The sequence below is a fragment of the Canis lupus genome, chromosome 5 (genome assembly GCF_003254725.2).
Source record: "Canis lupus dingo isolate Sandy chromosome 5, ASM325472v2, whole genome shotgun sequence".
NCBI lineage: Eukaryota > Metazoa > Chordata > Mammalia > Carnivora > Canidae > Canis > Canis lupus.
This window is the reverse complement of record NC_064247.1, coordinates 81,319,969-81,340,970: the sequence shown is the minus strand read 5'-3', so window position 1 is coordinate 81,340,970 and position 21,002 is coordinate 81,319,969. Positions and strand designations below refer to the sequence as shown.

Genomic DNA, 21,002 nt, shown 5'->3' with positions numbered 1-21,002 from the left:
GATTATTCCATTTCCAGCCCCTCACCCCGGTCTGGGGAATGGAAGTAGGACTGAAAATTTCAAGCTTCTAATCATGGCTTGGTCTTTTTGGTGACCAGCCTCTATCCACGAGCCACCAGGAGTCCCTTCCTTAGAATAAGAGATAGTCCTATCACCCAGGAAATTCCAAGGGTTTTAAGACTTCTGTGTCAGAAACTGGAGTCAGAGATCAAATACAAGAACAAAAAGTACTCCTTGTGAGCTTCTTACCACTTTTTTAGGAGTTTTATGCCAGGAACCAGAGGTAGAAACCAATATATATTTTCCCTATTATTTCACAGTGGGATTTTATTTATTTCACCCAAGTTTTCAAATTTGTTGATATTAATCTGATTATAATACCGTGTTTCTGCATCTGGAATTCTATCCCTTTTAAAAAAATGTATTCCCGCTTTTATTTATTTGTACATCTCTGGTGTTTTAGTCAGTATTCCCAGAGTACTTTGGCTTTATTGATCTTTTCAGTTGTGTATTTGTTTCCTATTTCCCTAGTTTCTGTATTTTTTTTCCCCTTTTTTAGGGCTTAATATGTTTTTCTTTTTTAAAGATTTTATTCATGAGAGAGACACAGAGAGAGAGAGAGGGAGAGGGAGATAGAGGCAGAAACACAGGTAAAGGGAGAAGCAGGCTCCACACAGGGAGCCCGACATGGGACTTGATCCTGGGTCTCCAGGATCAGGCCCTGGGCCGAAGGCGGTACTAAACTGATGAGCCACCCGGGCTGCCCATGTTTCTTTTTCTTAATATCAGTGGTAATCTCATTCATTTTTCATCCTTTCATCTTTGTAAAACTTAAGTACTTAAGGCTATACATTACTTTCATTGCCTATCTCTTGTGATTTCAGTACCTGTTTTTCCACTTAGTATTTTTCTTGGAGTTTAAAATAAGTTTAAATTTTTTCATACTAAACTATTCCCGGGCAGCCCGGGTGGCCCAGCGATTTAGCACCACCTTCAGCCCGGGGTGTGATCCTGGGGCCCCGGGATTGAGTCCCCCGTCGGGCTCCCTGCATGGAGCCTGCTTCTCCCTCTGCCTGTGTCTGCCTCTCTGTGTGTCTGTCATGAATAAATAAATAAAATCTTTAAAAAAAATAAAAAAATTAAAATAAACTATTCCCTTTCCCTTGACTCTGTCATCCTCATAATGTATTTTATTTCTCTTTCATCATCCTCAAAAAAATTATCTTTCCCCTACCTTCATTTCCTTACCTCCTACTTATCTTTTGTATTCTACTATATTGAAATTATAACCTAAAATTTGGACAGTCAGCTATCCACTCTCCTTCTTGATACTGTTTTCTTTCTTGGCCTGTGTGATTTTATTTACCTTATTCTCGGCACATTTTTAACTGTCCTCATTCATCTTTTTTTATTATTATTATTATTAATTTTTCTGGCCCTTAAATATAGATGTTTCCCAAGGTTCTGTGGTTCAGCTTTTTCTTTTCATTATATTCCTTCATTCTAGGAAATCTCATCAACTAGCATATCTCTATCCATAGGCGCATTATTTTAAACTTCTAACATGTGCTTTAAAGTACCCACTAAAGGGCAGCCCCAGTGGCGCAGCGGTTTAGCGCCGCCTGCAGCCCAGGGTGTGATCCTGGAGACCCCGGGATCGAGTCCCACATCGGGCTCCCTGCATGGAGCCTGCTTCTCCCTCTGCCTGTGTCTCTGTCTCTCTCTCTAGCTGTGTCTCTATGAATAAATAAATAAAATCTTTTAAAAAAAAAAAAAAGTACCCACTAAATAGTGCATTAATGTCCCACTGATACTTAAAATATAAAAACATGTCAGACTTAACAAACCAGTTTATCTCACTGGGTCCCCCAACTTGATTTAATAATGTCACGTCTTCCTCTTCTTAGGCTGGAAACCATGTGTCTTTCTCCTTTAAAATACAGTTCCTTAAAAAAAAAAAATACAGTTCCTTGAGCAGCCCCGGTGGCTCCGCAGTTTAGCACCGCCTTCAGCCTGGGGCATGATCCTGGAGACCTGGGATCAAGTCCCACATTGGGCTTCCTGCATGGAGCCTGCTTCTCCCTCTGCCTGTGTCTCTGCCTCTATCTGTGTCTCTCATGAATAAATAAATAAAATCTTAAGAAAAAACAAACTGTGAAACAGAACTGATACTCCTTGCAGACAGGGAGGCATGGGTCAGGATCAAAGGAGCTGGAAGGAATTTTTATTTTATTTTATTTTATTTTATTTTTATTTTATTTATTTTATTTTATTTTATTTTATTTTATATTTATTTTTTTATTTTTTTATTTTTTAAGATTAAGTGCCACAGGGAGCCCGATGTGGCACTCGTTCCTGAACTGGGATCTCATCCTGAGCCAAAGAGATGCCCAACTGCCACCCAGGCATCTCAGCACAGTTTATTATTATTTTAAACATTTTATGTATTTATTCATGAGAGACACAGACAGAGAGCTGGAGACATAGGCAGAGGGAGAAGCAGGTTCCCTGCAGGGAGCCTGATGCCGGACTCAATCCCAGGACCCTAGGATCACGCCCTGAGCCAAAGGCAGACCCTCAACAACTGAGCCACTCAGGCATCCCTGTTTCACAATTTATTAATTCATCAATTATTTGTGAAACAACTGTTAAATGACAGACACTTATCTAGGCATTGGGAATATAATGGTGAATACAGTCTTCAAGTTGCTTGCTTTGATGGTCTACATTCTAGTGGAGAAGCAGACAATAAACATATAAACAAATCAGTAAGCAAAATAATTCCAGATAAAAGTACTATGAAGTAAGAGAGTAACATGATAGTAACTGAATATTGAACTATTTATATCAGCTGGTCGAGGAACGTCCTCAGCAGTCATATAAGCAAAACAAAAAATATAAGGAAGACTTGGGGATCCCTGGGTGGCGCAGCGGTTTGGCGCCTGCCTTTGGCCCAGGGCGCGATCCTGGAGACCCGGGATCGAGTCCCGCATCGGGCTCCCGGTGCGGGAGCCTGCTTCTCCCTCTGCCTGTGTCTCTGCCTCTCTCTCTCTCTGTAACTATCATAAATAAATAAAAATTAAAAAAAAAAAAAAAAATATAAGGAAGACTTAGTATCTCAAAGCTATCCCTTTCTATTATAAAAATTCATTTGCACCTGAATATAATAAATATGTATGTATGTATGGCAGTTTGATTATAGAATTCATTTAACCCAGAGCTTTATTTTTGAGACCTTTGATTTAAATGGAATCATGTTAAATGGTAGCAGTTATTGTTTCAGATGAGACTGCAGCTGCGAATATTTAAAGCCCATTCTGAAAGCACCATGAGTAATCCCTTCATAGTTTAGGCCCCTTAACATGGCATTTAGGTCACAGTCTATTGCCTTTCTTTCCAGCCTCATTTCTTACTGCTCCCTGCCCACCAACACAGCTGCTTATGGTTCCCTGTATCGTGTAATTTCCTTTCATCTTGGTTTTGCTCGTGCTGTCTCTTCTGCATAGACCACCCTTCCCCCGCCACATCACTTAAATTCTCCCTTATTTTTAAGCCTCAGTTCAAGAACCCAGGAAAGCTTCTTGTCTCATACTCTCACACTAAGACTAGGGTAAGGACCCTGACTTCTGTTCTCTTGGCACCTCCAGAGTTCACCTTTTTTAGTTATTGTAACCGCCACATTTTATTATAATGAACTGTTTATATTTGCCTTCATCCACAGACTGAAGGTAAGAGTATCCTATCTTCATTATCTCGGTAACCCAAAGTGCCTGGCACGTCAGGAATCAGCAAATGATTGTTGAACTGAGCTGTATTTCTGTGTAGGCATAGCATTTGAGTGTAGTATCTCTTTTGTGCGAGAGTAGCCATTATCTAGTTATTTATTGGACTGGAAAATGATAGTCACAGGTCAGAAGATGTTTGATTGAGTCTTTTTTGATATCTTCACAGACCAGATGAAGTCATGCTAGCTGTGAAGATACATGTATGGGTTAGTCAATGGGTGAATACCTGTGACTTACAAAAAGAATGCCTTAGAATACTCACATCAGACTGGAATGAGAGCTTTAGCAGTTGGGGTTCTCCCCAGATGAACAGTTCACTTAGGATGAAGAGACAGATAATGTGCTGGCCAGATCTTTGACACAAATCTGGAAAGCCTAGCAAATATATTCAAAGACATCAGTGTCTAAAAAGCTCTTAGCAAGCCAGGCAATCCAAGTCTACTAGGGAGAAATTAACCTAATAAGGGTTGGGAGGAAAACACATAAGTGCAGTGTAGGAGTTTGAACTTGGCAGTAGGAAATACAATGGATTGAGGGAAATTTGCTGACTATACACTGAGTGTAGGTCAGTGTGGTGCACTCACCATTCAGATGCAGCATCTTGACATAAGATGGCAGGAGCCTACATCACTGTAGGCTGATGGTAGGAGCCTACCATCTCTTCATTTCCCACCTGAGCTGTTCAGTTCTGGGCTTGGTACATTTGGAGAGATATGGTCACACTGGAGGATTGTTCAAAGAGTGGGCCGGAAGGCTAAAATACTGTGTAGGAGTTAGATGCAGAACTGAGGATACTAGCCAATAGAAGAGGAGACACATGTAAGCATAGCTATTTTTAAACATCTGGACTACTGTCCTGGAGAGAACCACTCAAGATGTTTTGGATTGGGGGGCTGCAAGGAGTAGTTCTTAAACCAGTGATGGGATACTATAAGGAGGCAGATTTTATCTATCATGAAGAGCTTTCCAGCAGCAATCACTGTCCAAAGATAAAATGGGTTACTTGGTGAGGAAATGAGTTCCCTTTTACCTAAGGTAGACAAATGGAAGTTGACTACCACTTGGTGAAGGTGCTCTCAGAAGGTTTTCAGACATCACTTAATAGAATAAACTGTGGGGTCTACTAACTCAGGCAGCCCAAGATATTTCTCCTCATTTTTTCTCATGGGTACTTATTTTCATAATGGAGGTCAGTGAGAAAAAGATTCCCTTTGCCAATAAGCTTGTGATACTAAATACATTAGATTTTGTTTATATATTTTCAGACTTAAATTATTTTTAACTGTAAATTGTTTCTTTCAATAGATGGACGACCTCAGTGGGAAGTAGAAGGGAAAATAATCAGGGAAAAATGTCAAGGGGTAAGAAATTTACTTTTATTTTTTTAGAAATATTTAAGACGCTTAATGAGAAAATTGGATAATGCTACCTGTTGTTGTAGATGAAGAGTCTTTTATCTATTGAGTGAAAGAAAAGTAAATTCAAACTTTTAAGAAGTTTGCACATGAGATAGGTATTTTCCTGGCACTAAAAGTTTAGGATCGGGATCCCTGGGTGGCGCAGCGGTTTGGCGCCTGCCTTTGGCCCAGGGCGTGATCCTGGAGCCCCGGGATCGAATCCCATGTCAGGCTCCTGGTGCATGGAGCCTGCTTCTCCCTCTGCCTGTGTCTCTGCCTCTCTCTCTCTCTCTCTCTCTCTCTCTCTCTCTCTCTCTCTGTGACTATCATAAATAAATAAAAATTTATTAAAAAAAATAAAATAAAATAAAATAAAAGTTTAGGATAGATAAGCAATTGGTGTCTTTCCCTTTTATTAGAAGGTTCTTACTGATGTTATTATTTACATATTTCTCTGAATTCAGTGATGAAATAAAATAAATTCAATAAAGAACATTTAATGGGCAAAAATAAGGGGGAGAACAAACCCTCATGAGTTTGTGTATTTAGCATGATATTTGCATCTTTTCAGCATTAAGCCTTCCAGGAGTCAACACTAAATGGTGCAGTCCCTTCATCCTGGTTGGAATGGAGATAGAATCTTCTGTGGGGTAGAGAATAACACTTTGCACAGTGCTCTCTCGAATATCTGGAGACATTAGATTAAGAATTGCAGGGACGCCTAGGTGGCTCAGTGGTTGAGCACCTGCTTTTCCCATATCGGGCTCCCTGCATGGAGCCTGCTTCTCCCTCTGCCTCTGTCTCTGCCTCTCTCTGTGTCTCTCATGAATAAATAAAATCTTTAAAAAATGATTAAGGATTAGAATTGGTTTAGGACTAACAATTTTTCATTCTGCTTGTGTAAAATTATTTCTTATGTGGGAACAGATTATATATAATGCCAGTTTAGAACACTTTGAATATGAAATTTAAGATAAGAAGTCTAAACTATAATACAACTCGGGAAATAGGAAACCTGATAGAAAACCAGAATAGACTTCCACTTAAGATCAATAGTAACATGTAATATTCAGTAGTGCAGAGTATCTCACCACAAAGTATATATATGACTGTTTTTATTTCTGCTACAACTAGAAACCCAATTGGATGACAAAAAGGCAATTTCTCCTTACTGGTTTACTTTAAAGACTTTATCTCTGTTGAGATTAGAATTTTATAGAGTAAATCTCCAGATGATTTACATGACCAACTGATGTGCATAATGATCTATGATGGTAGATTTTGAATAGTTAAGACTCATGAGTTGTGCTGAATTTAGCAGGTGCGTGTTTCATTTGTAGTTCTGAGTGTAACACAGTCTTGCTTTCTATGCTCCTTAGGCTCACATTGTCCTTGAAGTTCCTCCATATCATAACCCAGCAGTTACAGCTGCAGTGCAGGTGCACTTTTATCTTTGCAATGGCAAAAGGAAGAAAAGCCAGTCTCAACGTTTTACTTACACGCCAGGTATGGGAAGTTGTGATGATTTACTATAGAGGTTGTTTTCATAATGAATAGAAACATAATGAATTCAGTGAAGCCTGTATGGAAATATTTAGGGTGGAGTGCTTATAACCAGTAAAAATCCCAACATATGCCTAATCTCTCAAGTTTGTGTTGACTTTAAATATTAGATGTGATATTAGTTGTTATTTTGTAGTTATTTATTACAAGGAAATTAAAAGATTGAATGTAGATTTTAAGTCTATTTTTCAGTAGCTGCCAGAAATCACCAGTAATACAGTTAAGGGCACATGTTTGTGAATATACGTGAACTCTGCTTATGTCCTTAGCACTGCAAGAAGGCAATGTGTTCATCTCAGCAATTTCCAACCATATGAAAAATCTCCCATGAGGTTTTCATTTGGCAAGTAGTGACTGTAGCATACTAAGGGCTGTGGGGGATATAAAATTGTTACTAGAGCTTCTGGTTTTATGGATGTACCCTAACAAAGGAGGCATCCATACTGCTTTCTGCAGTAGTTCAAATGCAGTAAATTTCCAGGTCTTGGTTGTGACACATAAATATTATATGCAGTAATCATGCTGATGTTTACATACTTGGAGAACAAATCTTTATAGAGGCCTTCTCTGTATTAAGCACTGTATTAATCACCAGAGCATAAGATAATAAAAAAATTCACAGTGAACTTTATTCTCCAAAACTTAATTCTTGCAAAAAGTTTTATTTTTAATTTTTTTAGGATTTTTTTATAGATTTTATTTATTTATTTTACAGAGAGAGCAAGCACAAGCAGGAGGAGAAGAGGGAGAAGCGGGCTCCCCACTGAGCAGGGAGACCGATGTAGGGCTTGATCCCAGAGCTCAGGATCATGACCTGAGCTGAAGGCACAAACTGAGCCACCAAGGTGCCTCAAAACTTTTCCTTTTTTTTTTTTTTTTTTTAAGATTTATTCATTTATTTCGGAGAGAGAGAGAGAGACACTCTCAAGCAGACTCCCCATTGAGCTCAGAGCTTGATGCGGAGCTTGATCCCACAACCCTGAGACCATGACTTGACCCAAAATCAGGAGTCGAATGCCCAACCGACTAAAGTACCCAGGCACCCCTTCTTACAAAAACTTTTAAATGGTTTATAATAAATGAAAAAAATAAACACTTAAATTTGAGAAGGTACTGGTTATTAATGGTCATTCATTTGTCATTCATATTCTTTGAAGCCTGACTGGATTTCACTTTTTGCCTCTAAAGGCCATTTATATTCCTGAATCTGAAAATTAATATTATTTGATCATGTTAATACATTACTTGGTAATAAAATATTTCAGACCATTTTCAGATAGAAAGATTTTGGTTAGCCATTTCAATATTAATTCAGTTAAGTATTTGAGGATGCCTACCAAGTGGGCAAAACCTATCTCAGTTCTTTTGTCATGGAAGTTTATCTAGTGGGATAAACAGAAGCTAATGAAATCATTAAATTAATTAATTACTAACAAATTTGTAATTAGAAACAAGGTGAGAACAACAGAGGAACCCTTGTGTAGGCTAATTGGTTGAGAAAAGGCTTTTATGTGAAAGTATATTATTATTATTATTTTTTTTGGTCAGAAAACAGCCAGGGGTTTTCACATTTTATTAGCTACAGCATAGACCCTTGAGCTGCCTCATTCCCTCCCTCCCACTCCCCCCCCATGGGGTCAGGCCATCCCAGAAGCCCCTGCCTTGGCTGCCTGGGCCCTCTGGAACTCCTGCTGCAGCTGAGCCAGGGTCTCCCTCTGTTGCTCTGACTGCCACTCAAGGTCCTGGAGCTGGGATTCGTATCGCTTAATTTCAGCTGTGATATAGTCCAGCCTCTTCCCCACTGTGGCACGAGCCTCTCCCAGCTCCTGTTTGACCAGCACAGGACCCAGAAGTTTAAAGACCACGTTGGATCCATCTAGCAGGGCCAGCTCCTCCTTCACGATATTATTTTCTGTTAGCTGCGCCTCAAGCTTCTGTCTCCCCGACATGGATTTACTCAAGTCCTTCTGTAGCTGCTGATATTTCTCCACTTCTCCCTGTAGCTTCTTCTGGATTAGCTCAGCCATGGCGGGGACGAAGGCCCGCGGGGAGTGGGAGCGGGCACTGGGTCTCACTCTGGGAGGTACCTAAACTCCCCTTTCTGGCCCGGCGTTCTTGCTTCACTCTATTATTTTTTTTTTTAATTAATGTATTTATTTATGATAGACGGGGGGGGGGGGGGGGGCAGAGACACAGGCAGAGGGAGAAGCAGGCTCCATGCCGGGAGCCCGACGTGTGACTCAATCCCGGGACTCCAGGATCGCGCCCTGGGCCAGAGGCAGGCGCTAAACCGCTGAGCCACCCAGGGATCCCCCCTTTTTTTTTATATTATTTCTCTTTTTTTTTTTTTTTTTTTAAGATTTTATGTGAAAGTAATACTGGAGTTGATAACTTGAAAATAATAGTTTATGGACATATATATATCCATAGTGCCTATATATGTGTGTGTACGTACATACATACATATGGTACAATTGTAAGCTCTTTCTGTATATATTCTTTTAATCCTCATAATAGACCTATAAGGTAGGTTATTATCTTGTTTTATAGATGAAGAAATGGAGTAGCTAAGTAATATGCCTAGGGTCTCACAGCATTTAAATCTGAGAGCCAAACGTCATGCATAGGCAATCTGGTTCCAGAGTCTAGGCTCCTAACTGTTATGCTAGAGTACATCTCAGGTTTGTTCATTTATTTAGCAAACATGTAGAACATTTAGTGTGTTCTAGGTGGTATTCTCAGCAATTTATACATAATAACTAATTTATCTTCTCATAGTGCTATAAGATAGATAATATTGCCTTCCCTATTTTGCAAACAAGTGAATCAATGTCACACAGCTAATAAGTGACAGAAATAAGAGAACTTATTTCTGGCAGTCTGGCTGTAGAATCTATATTGTTAATAACTGTCTTAGAGAAAGTGAGGGAGAACATTCCAGATAAAGGCAGCAGCATATGCAAAGGTCTTGTGGTTGTTTGGATAATAGAGTATTAAAAGAATCTTGTCAACTAAGTGTCCAACTCTTGATTTTGGCTCAGGTCATGATCTCAGGGTCATAGGATCAAGCCCTTCATTGGGCTCTGTGCTCATGGTGGAATCTGCTTATTCCTCTTGCTCTGCTCCTCCTCTGACTCTCTCAGTGTCTCTCAAATAAATAAAATCTTGGGGGGGAAAAAGAAGAAGAAGGGCACATTGGTGGCTCAGTCAGTTAAGTGTCTGACTCTTGGATTTTGGCTCAAGTCATGATCTCAGGATTTTGAGATCAAGCCTTGTGTTGGGGTCTGTGCTGGGCATGGACTCTGCTTAAGATCCTCTCTCTCCCCTTCTCCCCCTTGCTCCTCTCTATCTTCTCTTAAAAAAAAAAAAAAGAGTTGTAAGAAATGAGCTTTAACAGAGAAGTGGCGTGATCAAATTTGTATTTTTTTTAAGACTTTATTTGAGAGAGAAAGAGCACAAGTGAGGTGGGGAGAGGGAGGATCAGAGGGAAAGGGAAGCAGACTCCTTGCTGAGCAGGGAGCCTGATGTGGGGCTGGATCCCAAGATCCTAGGATCATGACCTTGCTGAAGGTAGGTGCTTCATCGACTGAACCATCCAGGCACCCATCAAATTTGTATCTCAAAAACCATTTTCAGGGGCGCCTAGGTGACTCAATCAAGCATGTGGCTGTTGATTTGGGGTCGTGAGTTCTGTCCCCACATTGGGCATGGAGCCTGCTTTTAAAAAAATAATTTTCCCTACAATATATGAATGTATCAAATTAACATATTGTACACATTAAATTTTAGAGTTATATGTCAAATATATTCAATTAAAAGAAAGTTTAAAAACCATTTCCCCCCTATTTCTTCTGTCTTATAAGGTTTCAATGACCAGTTCAGTCTTTTCTCAAATTACTAACTGTGGAGAGTAAGATTTATATGGCAGAGACCCAAGAAGGTTAAAAAGGTGATTCACAGCATTAATGATAATAAAATTGAATGGGCTTTAGTTGGGAGAAGGAACAGGAGTGAAGGTATGGATGAACACGATGGATGTATATTAGGCAGGTTTGTACATTTAGTAGTGGAGAGTTTAGGAGTTTTCCATATGATAGGATCAACTTTTTTTCTTTAAAGAATAGCATGCAGGAACACCTGGGTGGCTCAACGGTTGAGCAACTGCCTTTGGCTCGGGGCATGATCCTGGGATACGGGTTCGCGTCCCACATATGGCTCCCTGCAGGGAGCCTACTTCTCCCTCTGCCTCTGCCTCTGTCTCTGTCTCTGTGTTTCTTATGAATAAATAAGTCTTAAAAAGATAAAGAATAGCATGCAGTCTTCTGTCTGAGCAGAGGGGGAGTGTGGGTGCTTTGGCAGTTTGAATAATGTGGACAAGTTTGAAATAGTCGAAAGGCGAGAATAGGGATGCCTGCAGTTGAATGTCTGCCTTCGGCCCAGGGCGTGGTCCCGGAGTTCCCGGATTGAGTCCCACATCAGGTTCCTGGCATGGAGCCTGCTTCTCCCTCTACCTGTGTCTCTGCCTCTCTCTCTCTGTGTCTCTCATGATTAATAAATAAAATCTTTAAAAAAGAAAGAAAGAAGGAGAGAGTAAGTTAACAAGGAAACATAATAGGATTCTAAGCATGACCAAAGGGCACCTTTGATGTTGATACTCATGAATTTATCAATATTAATTTGCTGTATAACTTTCTTAAGCAGCACTAAGATTCTTTAGGGTAGATAATAGGATAGGGTTCCTTTAGGGTGATACTTACTAAAAATATACAGTCTAAGAACGTTATCAAACGCTATGAAGATGTGAGAGTGTAGAATCTAACCTTGTAAGAAGGGAGAGGGCTTCTGGGATTGTTTAAAAATAAAAAAGCAATAGAAGAGGATCAGCAGGATCCCTGGGTGGCGCAGCGGTTTGGCGCCTGCCTTTGGCCCAGGGCGCAATCCTGGAGACCTGGGATCGAATCCCACATCAGGCTCCCTGCATGGAGCCTGCTTCTCCCTCTGCCTATGTCTCTGCCTCTCTCTCTCTGTCTCTCTCTGTGACTATCATAAATAAATAAAATTTAAAAAAATATTTAAAAATAACAAGAAGGGAGAGGGCTTCTGGGATTGTTTAAAAATAAAAAAGCAATAGAAGAGGATCAGCAGGATCCCTGGATGGCGCAGCGGTTTGGTGCCTGCCTTTGGCCCAGGGTGCGATCCTGGAGACCCGGGATCGAATCCCACGCCAGGCTCCCGGTGCATGGAGCCTGCTTCTCCCTCTGCCTATGTCTCTGCCTCTCTCTCTCTCTCTCTGTGACTATCATAAATAAATAAAAATTTATTTAAAAATAAAAGAAGAAGATCAGCAGATTACAGGTTTTCATTGTTACCATCATAGCGGTAGTAATTGAACAGGCAAACAGAAAGGAGAGAATATAATGCCTTTACATTATCAGCTCATGAGTTGGGCAGACAATATAAAGGCAGAACCCCAGAGGGCATTATATAGGAGAATGGAAATCAGTGAGGCCCCAGAGTGCAGAAAAAATACTGCATTCAACTACCGTCATCACTGGCCTTATGATTGACAATACAAATCAGGTGGGATACACAGAATAATAGATTCAAGAAGTGTTTGGGGGCACCTGGATGGCTCAGTCAGTTAGGCATCTGCCTTAGGCTCAGATCATGACCCTGGGATCCTGGGTTCCCCATGTTGGGCTCCTTGCTCATTGGGTATCCTGCTTCTTCCTCTTCTTCTGCCCCCTTCTCATGCTCTCACTATCTCTAATAAAAAAATGAAATCTTTAAGAAAAAAAAAAAAAAGAGGTCTTTGGGTAGTCCTTATTTTGGTTGATTACTATCTTTTTTTCTGTAGTATTTGGCTTTTTTTGTTTTGTTCTAAATGAAATTTTAAATAAAATTTTTATAAAAGTGAATACGTTACTATGAATTTATTTTTTTAAAAAGATAAGTTGAGGGCAGCCTGAGTGGCTCAGCGGTTTAGCGCCGCCTTCAGCCCAGGGCACGTGATCCTGGAGACCCAGGATCGAGTCCCACATTGAGCTTCCTGTATGGAGCCTGCTTCTCCCTCTGCCTGTGTCTCTGCCCCTCTCTCTCTCTCTGTGTGTCAAATAAATAAATAAATAAATAAACAAACAAACAAACAAACAAGTTGAGGGACGCCTGGGTGTCTACCTTGGGCTCAGGGCATGGTCCTGTGGTCCCAGGATGGAGTTTCACATTGGGCTCCCTGCAGGGAGCCCGCTTCTCCCTCTGCCTGTGTCTCTGCCTCTCTCTGTGTCTCTCATGAATAAATAAATAAAATCTTAAAAAAAAAAAAAAGTTGAGGGGTGCCTCAGTTGGTTAGGTGTCCAACTCTTGGTTTCAACTAAGGTCATGATCTCAAGTTTCTGGGATTAGGACCTGCATTGGTTCTGCGCTCAGTGCAGAGTCTGCTTGTCCCTATCCCTCTGCACCTCCTCAGCTCATGTGCTTGCTCTCTCTCTCTCAAATAAATAAATAAAATCTTTGGAGGAAAAAAAAAGAGAGGAAAAGAGACAACTTGAAAAAATATTTTCAAGTACCCTAATTGTCCTCTGCTCTGAAACTCTCATTCTATCCTTCTAGATCCTTTTGTGATCCATTTATAATGTAACATTTTAAAATAAAAATAAGACCACAATATATATAGTATACTAGTTTTCTAACCTTAACATTTTTATTTTTTACTCATGAGCAGATAGTTTTACAGAATTTAAGTAGCTTCTTGTATTCTAGTGTGTGATACTTATATTAGAGTTTTGTTTGTCTGATTAATTTGTATGAATTATTTATATTAAAGATTTTTGCCTTTTATTTGTTGCGACAATTCTTTTTTAAATTTTAGTTATAAAAATCTTAGATATTCAGGGGCATCTGGGTGGCTCAGTTGGTTAAGTGTCTACTAAGTTGCTTGTTTTTTATTAAAGGGTTTGATAATTTGTTACCTTTTTGACAACCCTCCAGCAGTAGGAATCTGATCAATATCAATATCCAATCAAAGAATGATCAGTTGTAAATGGCTGTTTTGAGTTTTTTATTTTGTTTTAATTTTTATTATTGAAGTATAGTTGATATACAATGCTATGTTAGCTTCAGGTGTAATAACTTTTTTTAAATTAGAAATTATATTTAGCCTTCTTTGTCCCATAGTTAGTTTACTTTATAAATTGAAGAACATTCCCAGTATATGTGTATGATTCACAAATTACCTAATCAGGAGCCCTTCCCAGTGGTGGTGCCTGAATTTCTACTCAGCCTCTAGCTTCAAAACTTCTGATGTGGGGGCACCTGGGTGGCTTGGTGGTTGAGTGTTTGCCTTTGGAAGCTCAGGCCATGATGCCAGAGTCCTGGGATGGAGTCCCACATCAGGCTCCACGGGAAACCTGATGTCTCTGTCTGTCTCTGCCTATGTCTCTACCTCTCTCTGTGTATCTCTCATGAATAAATAAAATCTTTACTTAAAAAAAAAAACAAAAAAAAAACTTGTGATGTGGGAACCCTTTCTTCCATCCCAGTATACCTGAAGCTTTTGAGGGAATATACCTCCCTTTGAAGCCTAGCAGTAGTTATTTGTACTGGAGGTACCATCTGAGCTCTGGTTTTGGAATAGTGGGGCTTTGGGGGACAACATTAGAATCAAACTTTCATGTATAATATATTATCTATGGGAAAGTATATTCTATGCTCTAAGTAGTTGACTGGACAGGCTTTTGGATTGTGGTTTTCCAGTCTCCCGTTGAGAGAGAGAGCCTGCCTTACAGTCAGGAGATCAGGTCTCAGTTCTGCCACAGAATGTACCCACTTATTAATCTCTATACAAGGAGGATATAAGTCTAAAAAGGCATGGTTTTCAAGTTATTTAAATTGTTTTACTCTTCAGATAAAGTGTTAGCCAAAAAGCCAATATATAAAAAGGGTGAAATCTAGTTTGGGTATTCTGGTTATACTGGAAGAGGAATCCAGAGAGCTTCTATTCTATGGATGCTACTCTTCCACATCCATTACTTGAAGAAGAGAAGAGAGGTTTCTTACGATTTGAAAACCAGTAGACCAGTAGATTTTTCCCCCCTGGATCCCTTTATCCATAACATTATAAACTTGAGAGTGACCATATTTAACACAAAAGGTAGAGTTAATCTATTTCTAAATCTAAAATTAGGTAATCTAATATTCAACTCATTCTAGATATTATAAGGTCTCTTTAACTGTATCTCCCTCTAAGTAAAAACAAACAATCATAGACCAGCCAAGAGGGCTTCTCAGTTTTGGTCAGGTTGGATTCTTAATCCCTATAGACAAAAAAATGATAGTTGATTTCGCAAAGTGGAAATATACTCAATTTAGCAAAGCAGAACTCTCAATCTGAGTGCACATAAAAAACAGGGATTGGATCATGCAAAAAAGGTGGATATGCTGTAGTTCTCAGTCCCTCTGTCTCCTTTTTAGATAACCAGCCACTTATGTAACCAGGGGCCTCACCTCCTCCATTCAGGACTAATTGAGAGATGAGAGGCTTTCTTAATATTCTCCCTCCTTTACATGAAAATGTCATTCTGGGTATGGCATTTACTGTGCCTTGGGACCAGAGTAGAAGCTAAAGTAGAAGAGGGAAATAGAATCCAGTAGTAGTACAGGTAGAAAGTTCTAATTGTGCCAGAGTCAAAAGAAAATTAAGTACATTAAGACATAAGAGAGGTCAGAGTTGTTGGGCACAGTGAACCATATTTGAAATACCTGGGCAATGGGTGACGGGCACTAAGAGCACTTGATGGGATGAGCACTGGGTATTATACTATATGTTGGTAAATTGAATCTAAATTTTAAAAAGGGAAAAACAAACACAGGAATACCTGGGCAAGAATGAGAAACTGGAGACAGGCCTGGTTTAGGAATGTTAGCATTGGGGCAGAAGCAATAAGAAGACTGGTGATATGCTTTCTCTCTGTTTTAAGGGTTGTCTTGTTAATTAAGGGTGTACTCATGTGTCACTTGGCAGATTTAGAGACTAACACAGGTGAATAATGAGCTCATTCTGTTCTTGCTAGGACACTAGAGAAAAGTGTCGGGATCCCTGGGTGGCTCAGCGGTTTGGCTCCTGCCTTTGGCCTAGGGTGTGATCCTGGAGTCCCGGGATCCAGTCCCACATCGGGCTCCTTGGATGGCGCCTGCTTCTCCCTCTGCCTGTGTCTCTGCCTCTCTCTGTATATGTGCCTCTCATGAATAAATAAATAAAATCTTTAAAAAAAAAAAAAAAGTAAGGAGTAAAATTTGACTTGGTCACATAAGTAGGTAGTAGTGTTTAAAAAAAAAAAGTGTCAAGTTCAGATGCACTCCCACACAAGTGCTCTGTTAATTACCTACTCTATAATAAATATAATATTAGGGCTATTTTAATTTTTACATACTTTCATATCCTCCAATTGAGACCATGCTTATGTGAAGAGACTTGGCAAGGTTTCAGTAGATGATCTGATGAGGGGGTGCCTTGGTGTCTCAGGTTAAGTGGCTCAGGTCAAGATCCTGGAGTCCTGGGATGGAGCTCCACTTCCAGCTCCCTACTTATCAGAGAGTCTGCTTGTCCCTCTGCCCTTCACCCTTGCTTGTGCTCTCTCTTTCTCTCTCAAATAATATCTTTAAAGAAAAATAGAAAATAAATAGTCAGATGAGGTTTCACTATGCTTTGGTTCTCATTGTTATTTTGACCTAGAATGAAGTATTTACGTTTTAGTGAAGATCTTGAAATTTTTAATGTTAGTTTAAGGTAGTGTAAACATGGAAGGAACAAAGAGATACAATTTCAAGAAAATTATTTTTATTTTTAAGATTTGATTTTAGAGAAATCGAGCAAGAGCAGGGGGGAGGGAGAGGGACAAGCAGACTGCAATGAGCGTGGGGCTCGATCCCAGGACCCTGAGATCACAACCTGAGCTGAAACCAAATTTTAGGATGGGTCTATTTCTGCAAAAAGAAAACATTGCTGGGGGCACCTGGGTGGCTCAGTGATTAAGTGTCTGCCTTTGGCTCAGGTCATGACCCTGGGGTCCAGGGAACGAGCTCCTCATCGAACTCCCTGTAGGGAACCTGCTTCTCCCTCTGCCTTTGTCTCTGCCTCTGTCTCTGTGCCTTTCAAGAATAAATAAATAAAATCCTTAAAAAAAAAATGGAATCAAGAGTCAGGATGTTCAGCCCAGGAAAATTATTTTTAGAGGAACTTTAGCACTTTAATAGGAGGATAAAGTAGATAATTTTTACAGAAGTGGACTGAAATATTTCCCAAGAGAAATGAAATCTGTTGTTTTGACACACAAAAAATTAACTGATGGTTTAGTTTTGATAAACATTAAAATAAGCAAAATGCATTCATTTCTACAAATTTGTTCTTTAGTATTATTTTTTGATTCTATTGTAAATGAAATCATTTTCTCAGTTTCCTTTTCAGATTGTTTATTGCTAGTTTATAGGAAGATAACTGATTTCTACATGCTGATTTTGTGTCCTACAGCTTTGTTGAATTAGTTTATTAGCTCAAACAGGTTTTTTGTACATTCCAGTACTTTTATTGGTCCTTCATATTTCTCATGCAATTTGTATCTGTTGGTGATTGAAGATCAGATGAGGTGCATGTAAAGATCATTGTAAACTAGAAGCTCTATGAAGATTAGATTAGATCTCTGGTATATGGTACAACATGAAAAATAGGTGACTGGTAGGTTACTGCTAAGGTACCACCAGAGGTCTCAAATTCAAGGTTTTTGGTCTTGTTTTTGTTTTTAAGATTTCATTTATTTATTTGAGAGAGAGAGAGCACGCAAGCAAGAGAGCACAAATGGGGAGCATCAGAGAGAAAGGAAGAACTAGATTCCCACTGAGCAGGGAGTCCAATCTAGGACTGATCTCAGGACTCTGAGATCATGTCCTGATCCAAAGGCAGCCACTTGGGATGTCTGGGTGACTCAGTGATTAAATGTTTGCCTTCCAGCTCAGGGCATGATCCTGGAGTCTCAGGATTGAGTCCCACATTGGGCTCCCTAAATGGAGCCTGCTTCTCCCTCTGCCTATGTCTCTGCCTCTCTCGTGTCTCTTGTGAATAAATAAATAATCAAAAAAAAAAAAAAAAAAAGGGCAGCAACTTAACTGAGCCACCCAGGTGCTCCTTAAAATTCAAGGCTTTTACTAGGCCATAGAGTTTTGGAGGGTTTTATAAAATCATTTATTTAAAAAAAATCATTTATTTTTGAATATATAATATATATATATACCAGGTTGAAAACACTAAAAAAAATATAAAAACTTTCATAGAATAGAAAGTAAATCCATGGGGAATCCCTGGGTGGCTCAGCCATTTGGCGCCTGCTTTTAGCGCAGGGTGTGATCCTGGAGTCTCGGGATCGAGTCCCTCATCGGGCTCCCTTCATGAGCCTACTTCTCCCTCTACCTGTGTCTCTGCCTCTCTCTGTGTGTCTTTCATGAATGAATGAATGAATGAATGAATGAATGAATGAATAAATAAATAAATAAATAAATGGTGAATCCGGGGCACCTGGGTGACTCAGTTAAGCCTTTGGTTAACCTGAGCCTTTGGTTCAGGTTGTGTTCCTGGGATCCAGGGATCAAGTCCCACATTGGGCTCCCTACAGGGAGCCTGCTTCTCCCTCTGCCTATGTCCCCCTCTCTCGTGTCTCCTATGAATAAATAAATGAAATCTTAAAAAAAAAAAAAAAAGTAAATCTGGCTCCTGCTGTTATTTCCTAGTCACCTAGTTTCCATTTCCAGCAGTTACCAGTTTCATGACATCTTTCTGGAGATATCCATACCTATATAAGCAAAAACATGTGTACATGTATTATGCATTAGTATATATATACACACATGATACTTTATTTTTATTTATTTTAAGATTTTATTTATTCATGAGAGACACAGACAGGCAGAGACACAGGCAGAGGGAGAAGCAAGCTCCATGCAGGGAGCCCGACATGATACTTTATAAGAATTTTGATATGTATACATTGTTCTGCAACTCACTTTTTTTGTTATTTAGGAATGTTTTAGAGATCTTTCCACGTCACTTCATAAAGCTCTATGAAGTATTGTTTTTTTAACTTGAATACTTCTAGAGCAAGAACTCTACTCCCTGTTGTCTTTTGCTTATTGACTTCACCTATTTTATAGTATTTGACTTCTCTGAAGGCATTTGAACTTTTAACCCCTGGCTTGGATGCATCCTTATAGTTATGTAGCCTAGAATGAAGGCCTTTCATAATCATTGTATATATTATGTAATAATATTTGTTTTAATCATTTTCTTTTTAGTTTTGATGAAGCAAGAACACAAAGAAGAGGTTGACTTGTCTTCAGTTCCAGCATTGTCTGTGCCTCATCCTGCCCAAACTCAGAGGCCTTCCTCAGACACAGGACACCCACGTGATAGTGTACTGTCAACACAGAGAAGCTTGGTTTGTCCCGTCCAGCAAACATATGCATCCATGGTAACTTCATGTCATCTGCCACAGTTGCAGTGTAGGGATGAAAGTGCTGGTAAAGAACAGCAAATGATACCTTCTTCAATCATGCACCAGCCTTTTCAAGTCACACCAACACCTCCTGTGGGGTCTTCCTATCAGCCTATGCAAACTAATGTTGTGTACAACGGACCAACTTGTCTTCCAGTTAATGCTGCCTCTAGTCAAGAATTTGATCCGGTTTTGTTTCCACAGGATGCAACTCTTCCTACTTTAATAAATCTTGGCTGTCAACCGCCATCATCCATACCTTTTCATTCTTCAAATTCAGGCCCAACAGGACATCTTTTAGCTCATACACCTCACTCAGTGCAGACCCTGCCTCACCTGCAGTCATTGGGATACCATTGTTCGAACACAGGACAAAGATCTCTTTCTTCTCCAGGGACTGACCAGGTCACAGGCCAGCCTTCCCCTCAGTTACAACCCATTACATATGGTCCTTCACATTCAGGGTCTGCTACAACAGCTTCCCCAGCAGCCTCTCATCCCGTGGCTAGTTCACCACTTTCTGGGCCACCATCTCCTCAGCTACAGCCTATGCCTTACCAATCTCCTAGCTCAGGAACTGCCTCATCACCGTCTCTAACCACCAGAATGCATTCTGGACAGCACTCAACGCAAGCACAAAGTACAGGCCAGGGAGGTCTTTCTGCACCTTCATCCTTAATATGTCACAATTTGTGTGATCCAGCTTCATTTCCACCTGATGAGGCAACTGTGAACATTAAGCCTGAACCTGAAGAGCAGGAACCTAACTTTTCAACAATTGGTCTACAGGACATCACTTTAGATGATGGTAAGTTTATCTTTATGTTCTTGAAGCAATGAAGATTCGGAAACTTCCTTCTCTGATAGTCCTAAAAAGGTCACCATGGATTGCTTACTGGTATATGGCATGTGATTGGGCTTTTTTTTTTAAATGGTTGTTGTTACTAGAAATATGTTAATATAGTTTCATGCAGACATGAAAATCTATGCTTTAAAGTCTGTTTTACCACTAATACCTGTTGCAAAGGATGAGACCTTGAATGATAACCTATTACCCATTTGTAATGGAACTAAGGACATGAAATTGATTGGGCATCTTTTCTTTCAGAATGTATGATGAAGTCACAGTGCCTGGAGAATGGAATTCAATAAATATTGCTGAATGGCATCTGTTTGGAAGGCACAGAGTTTAGATGCTGGAAATACCAGGAATATGTTTAGATAGAATTCCTGTCCTTGAGGAGACTCACACAAGTAAAGAACTTGTTCCTCTGTGGCCCTGCCAGCTTGCTGAGTCAGATAGTGGTAATGGTACAAGACCAGACTGGTTGACTGTAGCTGGCACAGCTGTCGGCACCAAGATAAAAAGCTATTTATATAAATGTAGTAAGTTGGCAGATGGATCCCTGTTTTTAAATTAGAGAACAAACTCTGGAATATTAGTTATTTCAGTAATTGAAAATTCCCCAAGAAAGTATTTTCAGGTAATAATTTTAGAGTTTGTTCTTGGCTTTATCTTTTATATGGTAGTCAAATTTTGTCTAAATAGAAATTCAGTGAAAACTACCTGTAAGTGTTCAATATGAAAGTTGTAAAGACTCTAAAAACATGGATATAGAATTTTAATTCTCTGATTCTGTATTTTCTGTAGAGAATAGTGATTCTAAGTCAGCCATCTCTTTTACACATCTGGAGAAGCTGAATTTACTACTTAGTTGCAA

The 21,002-nt window shown here is 39.7% G+C and overlaps 2 protein-coding genes across 11 annotated transcripts in view; one reads left to right on the top strand and one right to left on the bottom strand.

Moving 5' to 3' along the window:
• NFATC3 (nuclear factor of activated T cells 3) overlaps nucleotides 1-21,002 on the top strand; it is a 139,753-nt gene that overhangs the window by 88,146 nt on the left and 30,605 nt on the right. For 8 of the 10 annotated variants that reach the window (XR_003127675.3, XM_025426615.3, XM_035715707.2 and 5 more), the window contains 3 exons: nucleotides 5,091-5,146; nucleotides 6,562-6,688; nucleotides 19,082-20,089. Coding sequence is in view for 7 of the 10 variants with exons in the window: in XM_025426615.3 (XP_025282400.1) it covers nucleotides 5,091-5,146; nucleotides 6,562-6,688; nucleotides 19,082-20,089 (1,191 nt within the window). In the remaining 3 variants the exon portion in view is untranslated. Of the gene's footprint in view, nucleotides 1-5,090; nucleotides 5,147-6,561; nucleotides 6,689-7,460; nucleotides 7,591-19,081; nucleotides 20,090-20,389; nucleotides 20,766-21,002 lie in introns of those variants that run through there. The other 2 variants (XR_007410512.1, XR_007410513.1) reach the window with 2 other exon arrangements.
• Nucleotides 8,300-8,889, bottom strand: LOC112646528 (prefoldin subunit 6-like). Its single transcript, XM_035715713.2, has one exon. The coding sequence runs from the start codon at nucleotides 8,770-8,772 to the stop codon at nucleotides 8,383-8,385; it is 390 nt and encodes a 129-aa protein (XP_035571606.1). The 5' UTR covers nucleotides 8,773-8,889; the 3' UTR covers nucleotides 8,300-8,382.

Coding starts and splice junctions, on each gene's coding strand:
- LOC112646528 (XM_035715713.2), bottom strand. CDS start 8,772: ATGGCTGAGCTAATCCAGAAGAAGCTACAGGGAGAAGTGGAGAAATAT.